Source organism: Amaranthus tricolor, chromosome 3 (genome assembly GCF_026212465.1).
Source record: "Amaranthus tricolor cultivar Red isolate AtriRed21 chromosome 3, ASM2621246v1, whole genome shotgun sequence".
In the NCBI taxonomy this organism is placed as follows: domain Eukaryota; kingdom Viridiplantae; phylum Streptophyta; class Magnoliopsida; order Caryophyllales; family Amaranthaceae; genus Amaranthus; species Amaranthus tricolor.
Window position 1 is genome coordinate 32,173,462 of NC_080049.1, and position 13,634 is coordinate 32,187,095.

The 13,634-nt window shown below is 34.9% G+C and overlaps 1 protein-coding gene across 1 annotated transcript; it reads left to right on the plus strand.

Moving 5' to 3' along the window:
- The first annotated feature begins 1,217 nt into the window (after positions 1-1,217).
- LOC130808640 (delta(3,5)-Delta(2,4)-dienoyl-CoA isomerase, peroxisomal) lies at positions 1,218-6,775 on the plus strand. The gene is made up of 2 exons (XM_057674095.1): positions 1,218-2,242; positions 6,298-6,775. Exons 1-2 carry the CDS (start codon positions 1,609-1,611, stop codon positions 6,486-6,488), a joined length of 825 nt encoding a protein of 274 aa, XP_057530078.1. The 5' UTR covers positions 1,218-1,608; the 3' UTR covers positions 6,489-6,775.
- The last annotated feature ends 6,859 nt before the right edge of the window (positions 6,776-13,634 follow it).

Below are 13,634 nucleotides of genomic sequence, written 5' to 3' on the forward strand. Positions count from 1 at the left end.
CCACGTCATTGCCAATATGCTATACGCATAATAAATGTCGTACATCTGCATTAACCAGAAATTTAAAAATTAATTGAGATATATATATATATATATATATATATATATATATATATATATATATATATATATATATATATATACACAGTATATAGATCAACAATAATTAATCATTAAAATCTGTTTACCTAGAAAGACAACACGAATAGCTGCAGACAAACCCTCTTCTCGATCCGTTACGATTACGTTAGGCGTCTGAACTATGCCGTAAATATCCCTCAACCTCTCCAACACCCAAGAATAAGACACAGCCGCCTCATCTCGCATCAAACAGAACGCAACTAAGAAGTTGTGGTTGGTTGGCGTCATTCCAATTACTTCGCAAAGGGGCCACTTTCGCTTATTAGTTTTGTACGTTGTGTCTATCAACACAACATGGGGCCACAAACATATCATTTGGATAGATGTAGGATTTGCAATCAATAATCTACTCAACTGCCTCTCACTATCCAAGTCTGTCCAAACTACATAATTATACTCTTTGGCCATATAAAGACAGTGTTTAAGAGGAGTCCTACCATCCATTTCTTCTCTCCTTATTGACTGTCTTACATTATGAATTTGATTCATACTAGCATAAAAACCAGGAAAATTCCTTCTAATTGAAGTCATTATAAACGCTGGTTGCATGCCAGTTGCACTAAGATCTCGTATGTGCTGCCTAATATTGACAGTCATCCTATTTACTCATATTTGACCATCTCTGTACACCAAGAACAAGTGGTTATGTCTTCTTTTTTCACCAGGAAACACTCTTACCGTCCAAGGTCTTTCCTGTGGTTTAAGACTACTTCCTAAAATCATAAATTTACACCCAAAAGCCCTACTTTTAGAACCAGGTCGGGCAGCATTGTCTAAGTTATGCAAATCACCCCTTATATTACCATAGCGGTGACATCTTAAGTACAAAGTCACTCTAGAACGTCCTTCCTTTTGTTTATATGAAGCACGTGTAAATTGAAACCAATTCTTAGTGCTATCTCATCAGCCCAAGTATGTAAATCATCTACAGAATCAAATTCCCTATCGATAACAAATCTATCAGAGTAATCTCAAAAAAAGTGCAACTGGACCTAGGTCGAGTCACACTTTTTGTGCGACTCAGCCTAGGTCCAGTCACATTTTTTGTGCGACTCTCCCTAGGTCTGGTCGCACATTTTGTGTGACTGGAGGAGGTTCTGGAAATTTTTTTTTTTTGAAAAATTTCGAAACGATTAATTACTTACCGAATCGTTATCATGCTCGTTTTGGTTCGCCATTGTTATTCGATGTATACTTTTAACTTGTTTAAGTTAACATAGTGTTTTTAGAGAGTTTTAGAGAGATATTACAGTTTTTGAGTTCGAAAAATATGCAGGGGCAATTTTAGAAATTCATTATATATATATATAGGGTAGCGATAAAATAAAAAAGGGGGTGATATTAGTAATACTAAAAAAAAAATGATTTTCACATTGTATCATGCTTCTATTTGATTGATCATTGGAATCGTTATTGCATTTTCTTAGCCTCGCCCAGTCCCCTTCGTGTATTCCAGCATTCGAAACAATGGCGGAATATAAAACCCTAAAAGTTACACAATCAAACCTTAATTCTTCAGTTTTCTGTCTTTACCTCAACCGTCCATCACACCGTAACGCACTATCCATAGATTTCTTCGACGAATTCCCGAAAGCCATTAAATCCCTCGATCAAAACCCTAACGTCAACGTTATAATCCTTATCGGCGCCGGCGATCATTTCTGTGCCGGAATCGACATCAACACTCTCAATTCTATCACTCAAAAATCGGACTGTGATCAAGGTCGTTCCAATGAGAGATTTAGGAGATATATTAAGCATTTGCAATCGGCAATTACCGCATTGGAAGAATGCCGAAAACCAGTGATTGCGAGTATTCATGGAGCTTGTATTGGAGGTGGAATTGATATTATCACCGCTTGTGATATAAGGTATTGTACGAAGGATGCTCTTTTCTCAGTTAAAGAAGTTGATTTGGCAATTACTGCTGATTTAGGAACTCTTCAGAGGTTACCTGGGATTGTTGGGTATGGAAATGCTTTGGAGTTGGCATTGACGGCGAGGAGGTTTTTGGGTTCGGAGGCGAAGGAATTGGGTTTAGTTTCTCGGGTTTTTGGGTCTAAGAAGGATTTGGATGATTTTGTTGCACATGTTGCTGAAGGTATGCTGATTTTCAGATTGTTTTAACTATTGTATTAAACATATTTTTATTGTATGAAATTGATCATAATGCTACATTTTTATGTTTGTTTTTTTCATACTAGTACTAATATCTTGTGATTAATGTTGTGTATTGGATTCTTAATCAGTTGCTGATATGCAATTCAATATCAATCAAGACAACTAAATGTTCCATTAGTTTATAGTCGATGTATCTGGAGATTGTCAACCAAGATTTTTCTGTTGATGTGATTGGATTTCATGTATAGTTATGAACACTGATCATTTGGCTATTTTAGGATGCTCTTGATTAATAATTTTTTCTTTAGCAATTTAGCATGGCACTGTAGGACTTAACAAAACTTAATTAGGAATTGTTGAGGGAAACGGAAGGGAGGTTAGGGAAGGGAAGGAATGTATTTCCAGTTTCTTTCAAAATCTTTCTAACAATGGAAGGTTTTGGTTTATTAAATGAGAGAGATTAATGGTTCCCTTGATTTGTTTATGCACGCTTTTCTAGAAATATTTCATATCCAAAATAATGGATAGTAGATCCCTCGCTCTCACCCTTTCTCAGCTAGTATTCTTATGGAATCACACTATAAATGGCCCTATTTAGTCCATAGTCACAGGTTTATAATGTTGTGAAAGCGCAAGCCTCAAAGAGGTTCAACAAAGAAAAACAAATGAAAATTATAATACAAAATGAGAACACAAGTGTTTATGAGGTATTTTACCTCCCCCTCAAATATAGTTTATTATAATGAATTCAACAATTACAAGTATAATAAACTCCCTTATCTTGAGGACAACCTCTCAAGATCACAAATACTAAAGCAAAATAAGAACACTCTCAAGTTTCTAACAATGCAATAGCCCTCTCAACAATATGTGTGTTTGTGTTGTATGTTACTATGGGTGATGAATCCTATTTATAGGCAAGGCATTCATCACCCTTAGTATTCCCTCATAAATCACCATAAACCACAATTAACAACCAATTAACTATGACAATAAACATTACAATAAACAATAGAAGTAATGCACCACATAATTGCATAGCTATTTCACATTCTGACGAAATCAGAATCCTATGTAGCCTTCTGAACTTCCGCTCGACCCGAGCCATTACCTCGCTCGGTTGAGCGAGCTTCCAGAGAAGCTACTGACCTGATCTGCACATCTTGCTCGACAAGTTGCTCGACCGAGCCACTCCTGCTCGACCGGTCGAGCCACTCTTTGCTCGACCGAGCGTCTGGTCGAGCTGCTCACAGTTTGTTCCTCTTCTTGTTGCTTCGATCAAACAACTCTCATTAACCGTTCCAAATCTTAAACCACCCATACTCGACACATCTTTATCGACCCTCTCTAAAGTACAAGACAAAACATGTTCGACTATATGTTTAAAGTGAACGTCATCACTAAGATTATTGGCACTTGCTTTAACAATCTCCCCCTCAAGTCCAATATTCTTATCCTCCTCAAAAGTAACTCTCTTTGACCCAAACACACCATCACCAACACTTTTGTGGCCTAGGCTACCACAATTAACTTGTAACTCATACAAGTTCCTCTTACTCCTTACTCCCTTCATGAGCACCATGCTTCCTCTAATGACTTTCAAAACCCCTCCACTTGCTTTGAAAGTGCATCCTTTACTCTCAAGTCTACCTAATGAAATAAGGTTCCTCTCAAACTTTGGTACATACCTTACATTACCAAGTCTTCTTTTGACACCTTCATGAGCCTCAATCATAACCTCACCAATACATTCTACTTTCACCTTTTCATCATTTGGTAAAGTAACAAGGCCATAATCACCATAACTAAGCTTAGTAAATTTTCCTTTTTCACAACAAATGTGGAATGAGCAACCGGAGTCTATTACCCATTCCTTACTATGAACTACTCCCCCATCAACTAGTAGAACATCATCATCATCAACAAAGCCTAGAGCGGCATTCCCGCTACTCTCACTCTCATTCCTTCCACTATCCCTTAAGTTTCTCATTCTCTTAAGGTCTTCCTTAAACTCTTTGCACATCATTTGTATGTGCCCCTTTTTCTTACAATAGTAACACACTTTGTCACTAAGGTCACCCCTCCCTTGAGACTTACCCCTTCCTTGATATCTCTTTTCTTTGGTTCTTCCCCTATTAGACTCCTCACTAAACAAGCATTCCCCAACATTCTTCTTTTCTTCCCCCTCTCTTCTCACCATGAACCTATCATTCTCTCTCAACGCCGCCAATGCTTGATCAAGAGTGATAGAATCCCTACCTATGAGCAATGTTTGGACTATGTTTCTATAGTCCTTGGGAAGTGAAGCCAAAAGTAGTAAAGCTTGTTCTTCATCAGACAACTTTTCATCGGCATTTAACAATTGGCACACCAACTTGTTAAATGTGTTAATGTGGTCTTACATTGTTGTATCCTCATCCTTCATGAGTTGATACAACTCCCACCTTAAGCAAAGTTTATTTGTTAGGGATTTGAAAGCATACACCGATTGTAATTTTTCCAACAACTCACCGGGATCGGTCTCTTTCAAGTAGTGATACTTGATTTCGAGTGCAATGGCAAGTCGGATTGTGCTTACCGCCTTCTTTCTCATTTGTGTCCATCTTGCTTCTTCTACATTATTTGGTTTCTCCTTCAATAGCGCATCATCGATGCCTTGCTGCACCAAAAAATCTTCCACCGAACTCTTCCATATGGAAAAATTGATTCTTCCATCAAACAATTGAATAGAGAAACTTTTCCCATCAGTCATTGTGTCTTTCTTGTTCTTTTAACCTCACTTTCACACTCCAAATAGCCCAAGACGCACTCCCGCTCTGATACCAATTGAAAGCGCAAGCCTCAAAGAAGTTCAACAAAGAAAAACAAATGAAAATTATAATGCAAAATGAGAACACAAGTGTTTATGAGGTATCTTGAATACCTCCCCCTCAAATGTAGTTTATTATAATGAATTCAACAATTACAAGTATAATAAACTCCCTTATCTTGAGAACAACCTCTCAAGATCACAAATACTAAAGCAAAGTAAGAACACTCTCAAGTTTCTAACAATGCAATAGCCCTCTTAACAATATGTGTGTTTGTGTTGTATGTTACTATGGGTGATGAATCCTATTTATAGGCAAGGCATTCATCACCCTTACTATTCCCTCATAAATCACCATAAACCACAATTAACATCCAATTAACTATGACAATAAACATTACAATAAACAATAGAAGTAATGCACCACATAATTGCATAGCCATTTCACATTCTGACGAAATCAGAATCCTATGTAGCCTTCTGAACTTCCGCTCGACCTGAGCCACTACCTCGCTCGGTCGAGCGAGCTTCCAGAGAAGCTACTGACCTGATCTGCACATCTTGCTCGACAAGTTGCTCGACCAGTCGAGCCACTCTTTGCTCGACCGAGCGTCTGGTCGAGCTGCTCACAGTTTGTTCCTCTTCTTGTTGCTTCGATCAAACAACTCTCATTAACCGTTTCAAACCTTAAACCACCCATATTCGACACATCTTTATCGACCCTCTCTAAAGTACAAGACAAAGCATGTTCGACTATATGTTTAAAGTGAACGTCATCACTAAGATTATTGGCACTTGCTTTAAGATGTTGTTCTCTTGTTAATTAGTGGAATTTCGAAGCACCGCCAATAAGTTAGTGATGTCGCTTTTAAAGACATTTGTTTTAGTTGCCTTGGTATAGCATCCACTTGTGTTTTTGAGACAAAAATGGAAGAAGTAATCCTTTCATTTAATTTGGGATGCTTTTTGGATAGTTAATTTTCTCTAGCCGGGCTCTAGAGTCTTATAAAAAAAACTACATATGGAAGTAGTCCAATTTCACACATTTGAAAAGGGAAACTAAGAAAGACTATGCCTTTTTTAGTTGGGGGTAGAAACTAGAAATTGATGACGTTGAATGATATGTGAGTAGTAAGATCAGTAGATTGTACTCTAGCTGATGAAGATCTTGTTTCAACCTAATGCATGTTCTACTATTGTTATACTAAGCTGTATGCTGTGTGCAGAAATTGCAGCAAAATCTCCCCTTGCGATCACTGGCACTAAGGCAGTGTTAATAAAAAGTAGGGACCTTAGTTTGGAACAAGGATTGGACTATGTAGCTACTTGGAACTGCGCGATGCTTCTTTCAGATGACCTAAAAGAGGCCACATCTGCCTTTTTCCAGAAAAGAAAACCTGTTTTTTCAAAGCTGTGAAAGACATCAAGGATGCAGGGATATTGTATGATTGAAATATGCTCGCGGTATCAGGTATAGATCTATTTTATTGTTTTGTTTTTATGTCTCAGCTTGGAAGCTTCAAGGCTTTCACCATACTAGCTTGGTCTATAATAAGATGTATAGTTGTACTTGTACCAAATTGTCTATTTGGCCTCTTGTTGTATACCTCTATTACATCTTAATTTTTAAAGTAATCTCCTAATTGTTTGTAGAATTTGTTGTTGATGAATTTTATATGAAAAGTGTATGATGTTTCTATGGTACTTATCTTTAAACATATACTACTCTATCCTAGAAAATTTGCCACATTTGCATTTTGTTACTTTTGTAAAATTTTGTTGGGAATAAATTGAAGCAAAAGACAAAGTGGAAGAAGGAGTGTGTGGGCAATAGAGACTGCGTTTGTGGAATTGTATGAGAATAGAGAATGTACCTATATCTATATAAGGAATTATAACAAATATTGGTTGGGACAACTTTTTTTGGTCAATGTAGCAAATCTAATAGGAAGGAGGGGATGGGGAGTATTTTGCATATTGGCTTTGATTTTCCTACTTGACAAACTTGAAAATTGATCGCCTTGGCTCCTTTACTTAATGTTGAACCTAACAATCCTATATTATTTCGCCTTTTTTAGAACTTCAATTACTACTTAAAATTCTGCATATGCGTATTGCAATGAACTAGAATTTTTATACAAAACTACTGAACAAGTAGTAAAAGCAAAGAGATAAATGAATAGAACACACTGAAACTCTCAAACATGGAAACCCCAACTGAACAAAGTAATGTATATTCTTGGGTATGCTCACTGAAATTAGTTTTGTATCTCATTGATCATTTGAAGTTGGAACTGGTGAACATGGAAGAATTGCTTAAGCATAGCTTACATGTTTTGTCCAGAACATTGATTCTTTTCAGGAGATGTTGATCATTTGTGGCTTATCTATCTTTTTTGTTTTCTTTTGTTTCTCTTTTTTCATGGTTGATGTGATATCCGGTTAGCCATTTTTGTCCGTTGGAAAAAGAAAGAATTACATCGACAAAATGATTGGTAATGAAGGCACCAAGTAAAAATGGTCTTTACAAGCATTTTTAGAGGCTTGTTCTCTTCTAAGAGTCTAAACTCATGACAAAAGATTTTTTTGATAACTTTTCCGCCATGATTCTTTCAATTTACAGGCTGGCCTTATTTACAATATTGCGACTAGTAGATCTATTACAAAATATTCCCTTCTAGAGGATTTGATATTAACTAACATATTCTAATATCACTTTGACAAGTGTACTAAATTTCCACTTTTTCATGTCTTAGCTCACTGCATTATCGGCCGCCCATAAATCCACCTTGTCCTCTAGGTGATAATGATCTTGATTTGATGGTTACATAACTTAGGTCATAATTTCTTTGAGCAAACTTGTAATTGATTTAGGTTCAAAAATTGGTTTGTGATATAATTGTGGTGGCAAAAATTTTTGTGCTATATTAAGTTCATGGAATATTGAAAGATGGGATTCTAAGTCATTGGAAGACTTGGGCTAATTTGGTTGGGGATGTTTGCTTTGGGTGTTGGGTTTAAAAGAATAGTGTTGATTGAATTTGTGAACAAAAATCGGCTTATTGAAATGGGTTTAAGGCCTCTAATCATTTCACAAAAACCTTCACCTTTCTATCCGTACGTTCACCCATTAGAGTTCACTCCCTTCTCAGCCCACCATCTTCGTCCACCTTGTTTCCTCCACTCCCTTTTCTTTCTTCTGCCTCACCTTCTCCAACATGAGAACCAACCATTCACTTGTTCACCTTCAATTTCACCGAATTTCACCCAAATAACATTAACCTCCAACAACATTATTAACTCCTCTATGGTAGGGGACTTATTTTCACTAGGGATGTCTGACACTCCCCTTTCTCTCCCTTTGAATTTTTTGAAATGAAAAAACTCACCTTCTTCAAAGTAATCTTCACCTCTTCATCCACCTTTATCTTCAGCACCACTCCCTTATTCCACCTCTTTTTTTCAGTCACACCATCCTTTGGTTCATGTTAGCTACATTTTATCTTTATTTTTAACCCTATAAGTGGCTTGTTTAGCGTAAGGAAACTATACGTTATTGTGTTGGTTTATTGGATTTTACGCTTGTTTTGTTGCTTTGGTGTTTTATTTCATTTCAGAATTTAATCATCAACACCGAGCACAAACTTGCCCCTTTTTGTTGCATACATTGCTCACCTAAACACCGAGGGCTCAAAAAAGTGAAACATCATGAGCCAAGCCATAAGAACAAGCCAAAGAAGCCAAACATCATCAGCTGCTAGGCTGCATTGTGCAGCCAGTGGACAGCAGCTAGGCTGCATTGTGCAGCCCGTGGACAGCAGCTAAGCTGCGTTTGGACCCTTCAACCACCACGACCAGCCTCGGTTCACCACCACCACGACCTTCATCCACCTCTTCGTCATTTTTACTAGTTTTAACTTTGTAAGCCATCTCCTCTTCTCCTATTTGATTCTTCTTGTTTTCAATTAAAAGTTTTTTGAAGTTTATGAGCGTGATGTTGATTTTTTTGTGTTATTTTCATTGAATCTTTTCGTGGGTAAGAGTGTGATTGATGAATAGAACATATTTATGATTTAGGGTTTGAAATATGATTAGAAATTATGAGTTGTGTGTTGATTGTGTGTTAGTTTCTTTGAATTTTACTATGAGTAATATGTAAAGGTGTTATCCTTGAAATTAGTAGTGGTGTGGGCGTTTATGTTACATTTTTGGTGGTGTATTAGTTTTATTGATTCTTACTTTGGATAATGGTTAAAAGTGTTTCTTTGAACATGAAATGACTAGGTTTGGATTTAAAGATGAAATTACTAATGATGTGTTTTATGCTATATTTTAGGTGGTGTGATGATTGATTAAACTAACCTTAAAAGTTGTTTTGAAACTTAGTCGATTGATTATTGTTGTGATAATTAGTAATGGTGATGATTGTAGACGACTATGATAGTGATTGTGGTGGTTGTAAAATGATTAGTAGTAGTTGCTAGTTGTCGTGTGGTTATTGTTAGTGTAGTAACATGGTGTCATTGTTGTTAATAGTGATTGACATTGTTGATCTTGTTTATTGTTACCGTAAGTTGCGTAAACTTAGTCTATTTATTATGATTTGTCTAAATAACTTGTTTCTTTTTCATTGTTTTCATTGTTACCGCCTTAAACTTGAATAATGTAGGAATAACGATTCGATACACTATTTTTTTTTTTTTTTCCGGTTTTGCTTTTGCTTGTTTTTGAAAGGGGCATATGCTTAATATGTATGGTAGTATGCAACCTTAATCGTATGATGATCATTTCATCCACTGCACATTTGTTATGATTCAATATAAGCAAGTTTGGATGAAACGGAAAAAAATTGTGTTGACGTTGGAATCAAGGAACGCAAAGAACACACTTTATGCTTCGCTGCACCGCTAAAGCGGAGCAATGTGTTGCTAAGTTCAGATTTATTTGCTTCTCTATTTTGTTAGTTGGGAAGGGTAAATTACTTTGTTGTACTCTGTGGCAAATAGCTCTATGAATTTTAAGTTGGTTTGGAAAGCTAAGGGTTTCCTGATCTGCCCTAGCTGTTGTGTAGTCAAGAGAGCGCCGAGGGCTGAACAAAATTTGGTCTAAACCGTAAACCAAACCACACTAAACTGTAATTTAAAAACGAATTACGGTTTTCTGTCCGATTTAAGTTTTTAGATTTTCAGACCAGCCTGGATCGGAAAACCGTGATATATTTCGGTCTGGTATAAATCGTAAATTGTAGACCATTAACCGTAATAATATTTTTGTCTACTGGTTTTCTTTCGATTTTTAGTACTAATATTTTGATTTTTCATTCTTACTTTTTGTTTTTTTTTTTTTTTTTTGATTTTTCAGTTTTGTGAATGGTGATGTACTTGAATTATATTAGTATGAAACATTATATTTTATGTGGTTATCATGATTTTAGGACTTTTGAAGGTTTAATCAAAGACTCGGAACATATATTAATATTTATTACATCTAGATGAATATTTTTTTTAGATTCTTAGGTAGAAATGCATTAAAAAGAAAAAAAAACCGTAGTCTAGACCAGACCGTTGTAGAATGATCTGGTCCGGTCTGAAAAATTTCTAGACAAAAATTTCTGATTTGGTTTGATTTTTATGTCAGACCAGACTGGATCAGACCGTATGCAACCCTCTGGGAGCCTCATCACTTTAAGACTGAAGTGAAATCAAGAAGCCTGTAATATGTTAAGAGTTCCATTTATGGATGTCAATTAAATTCTTCCAATAATCTCACTTGGAGTGAGTACCACTTTTTCCAAGCAAGGTCTTATATTCGATTCTTACCACTCCTTCCTCTTCCCTCAATCTATTTTGTAATTAAAAAACAAAAAACAAAAAAAAAAAAAATACCTAATATGCATCTAGCACTGTATTTCCGAGTCTAGCGGACTAGTGCTGGAGTTCCAACGTTGATCAGGTTTGACTAGCTGCAATTAGGTTGCTTCTAGTACTCATTACTCTATATCTGATCAAAACCTCTCTAATCTGGTCAAGTAGTAGAATATTAATGTAAACAAAGAGGTCATCTCTGGATTCTCTGCCATTTGTTTTTGGTAGTTTTTGAAACCCAGTTACATACTCTGCCATTTCTCCATGTTACTCTCTACAGAAGTGCTCGAGTTTATTATGGTCTTATTCCCAACTTGCTCCGTGCCATTGAGTTCATTTGTGTGCGAAAAGTTGACATGGTGAATGAAAATTGGACAAAGTCAAGAGTGCGGAGGGAGTAATGAACAAGTATTGATGAATAGTTTTTATTCATCATAACTAATTAACTAAGATTTGTGTAGGAGTTGGCTGTTTTTTGAGGCATTATACGAGTGCATATTTGGGTTTGAGCTGAAAAAAAGCTTATTGATTCTTATTATAAATTTATAGTTTCTCAAGACTCATCACATAATCGAGTAAATAAATAAAGGAACAAGCAATGCTATTTTGAACTTAACTGAACTAAACTCAAACAACAGCGAATTTGAAAGTAAAAGTGATATACAAAACCTAAAATAACTTCCAGAGAATAGGTAGTAGTAGTACACGTGTGGCGTTCTTTTTTGCTTATCCTTATATATTCTTATCGCTTTCCATCATCCTTCTTGTTCATTGGATTTGTGTACTACTAAAGACTCCCACTGTCTCTATGAATTTGACATATTAGAAGGACTTCTCAGTTTACAGTTTATAGTTGAGGGATAAGACAAAAAATAACCAGGTAGAAACAATATACGAATCCGATTGAAAGTGAAGTTGAAATTTTGGATAAAATTAAAAAAGAAAATGTCGAAACATAGTCTAAAATGATTTAAAATGAAAAGGATGAACCAAAATACGTATGTCAAATTGTGGGGAGAGAGTAAGTGTGTTCGTCTCTTACAGTTGTTGCTTCGAACTTAATGTATACATGCGGAGGCGAAACTTTGTTAGGGGCGGTTAGGACTTCGCCCCTCGAGACTTTTGGCAAATTTTTTTTAATATACAACTGTTATTTTATGTTTTTTTTATTTTAGTCCAATATAAATAAAAGTAATACAATTAAAGGAAGAGAATAACTGAAATAAAATTTTAAAAAAAAGAATCTTATAAGTAATAATGGCTTATTCAATTAGGAATGAAATTATCATATTTTAACAACCGAAAAAAAACGAAAAAAGAAGAAAGCGATTGGAAAATTGACAAAATCAAAAATTAAGTTTACTATCCACAATTGAAGGATAAAGATTTGTTTTATATTTTAATTAAATTTTCTTATCTGTATTTGATAATTAGTTTGAATAAGTAATTACTTGAATCACTGAAAACTCATACAATAAAATAATCTATTATGAATATAGTAAAGACTTCAAAATAAAACGGACGACGATTTTCTTGCTGATAGTTTAGTAATATACATTTAGAGGACAAATAGCAAAGACATAGTGTCAATGAGATTATAGACAATTTTAAAGTGTTAAAAGAGCGTCGAGCTTTACTTTTATTCAAAATTTACATTATGATTTATAGTTGTATCGATTGGTTGTATTTTAGTTGAATTTTTTGTTAACTTCACCCCTTAACATTTTGTTTAAGTTTTGCCATTGTATACATGCCCCCTTTACTTTAATTTGGATCTCTTTGTAGGTAGTGGTAGCCACTTCAGTTGGGTCCAAAATTCCATTGATATCACCTATGAAAGTAAGTTGGCTAATTCTTTTAAGCATTGTATGAGCCTCTTTTTCTTATGGATTGGCTGATTAAATTGTTTATTAGTTCATTCCCTTTTGGCTTTTCGTAATGGTGGTTTTGGTGTCACCTCTGAAAATGTAACATTAGGTTAAAACATTGTTATTTGTTTGTCAACTAAAAGTGATCAAAGTAGCAAGTTTTGGCATAAAAGGAAAATTATCTGTGTTGGAACTTATGTGGAAGCACCTTGTATTGTAGCACCCTGTTTTTGCGCTTTTGCGAGCCTTTTTTTTTTTTTTTTTTTTTTTTACCATTGTAGTATGGACCAATGACGAATCTTTGCTTCTTGAAAACTTTAATCTCAACAAGTGTTATTAGCCCTTGTGCGTGTATAATAGGGAATAGGGTATTGCTAGATTTTAATAGGGACAAACAAAAAAAAAATTATAACGATGGCAAACAAAAAATTGAGGGTAATACTAATTTTGTCATACCAATCCAGAAGAAAATTATTGTGATAGTTTTTATTTGATAGTTGATATTAAATGATAAGAATGATTATATATATTATGTGAAATATATCATGTTATTCACGCTAATGAAACTTTCATTTTAAAACATTTTATTGTTCACAATTTCTCTTAATCAATTTATATTTCATTTTCAAATAGTAATGCATTGAAATGAATTTTATGCAGAAAATCAATTAATTAGAATATAAAAAAACTGTTAAACTTATTTAGAAAATTTTCTATTAAAATTGCATATACTTTTTATTAATACTTTCACCATCTACTAACGAATATCAAACTACTCGTTAGAGTTACAAATATACTACCTTCTATCATATACTAAATACTTCAATTTTG

Bases quoted from the DNA above. Each gene is read 5' to 3' on its own strand.
- LOC130808640 (XM_057674095.1), top strand. From the start codon at position 1,609: ATGGCGGAATATAAAACCCTAAAAGTTACACAATCAAACCTTAATTCT. The intron at 2,243-6,297 runs GTATGCTGATTT...TGCTGTGTGCAG, and splicing joins TGTTGCACATGTTGCTGAAG to AAATTGCAGCAAAATCTCCC.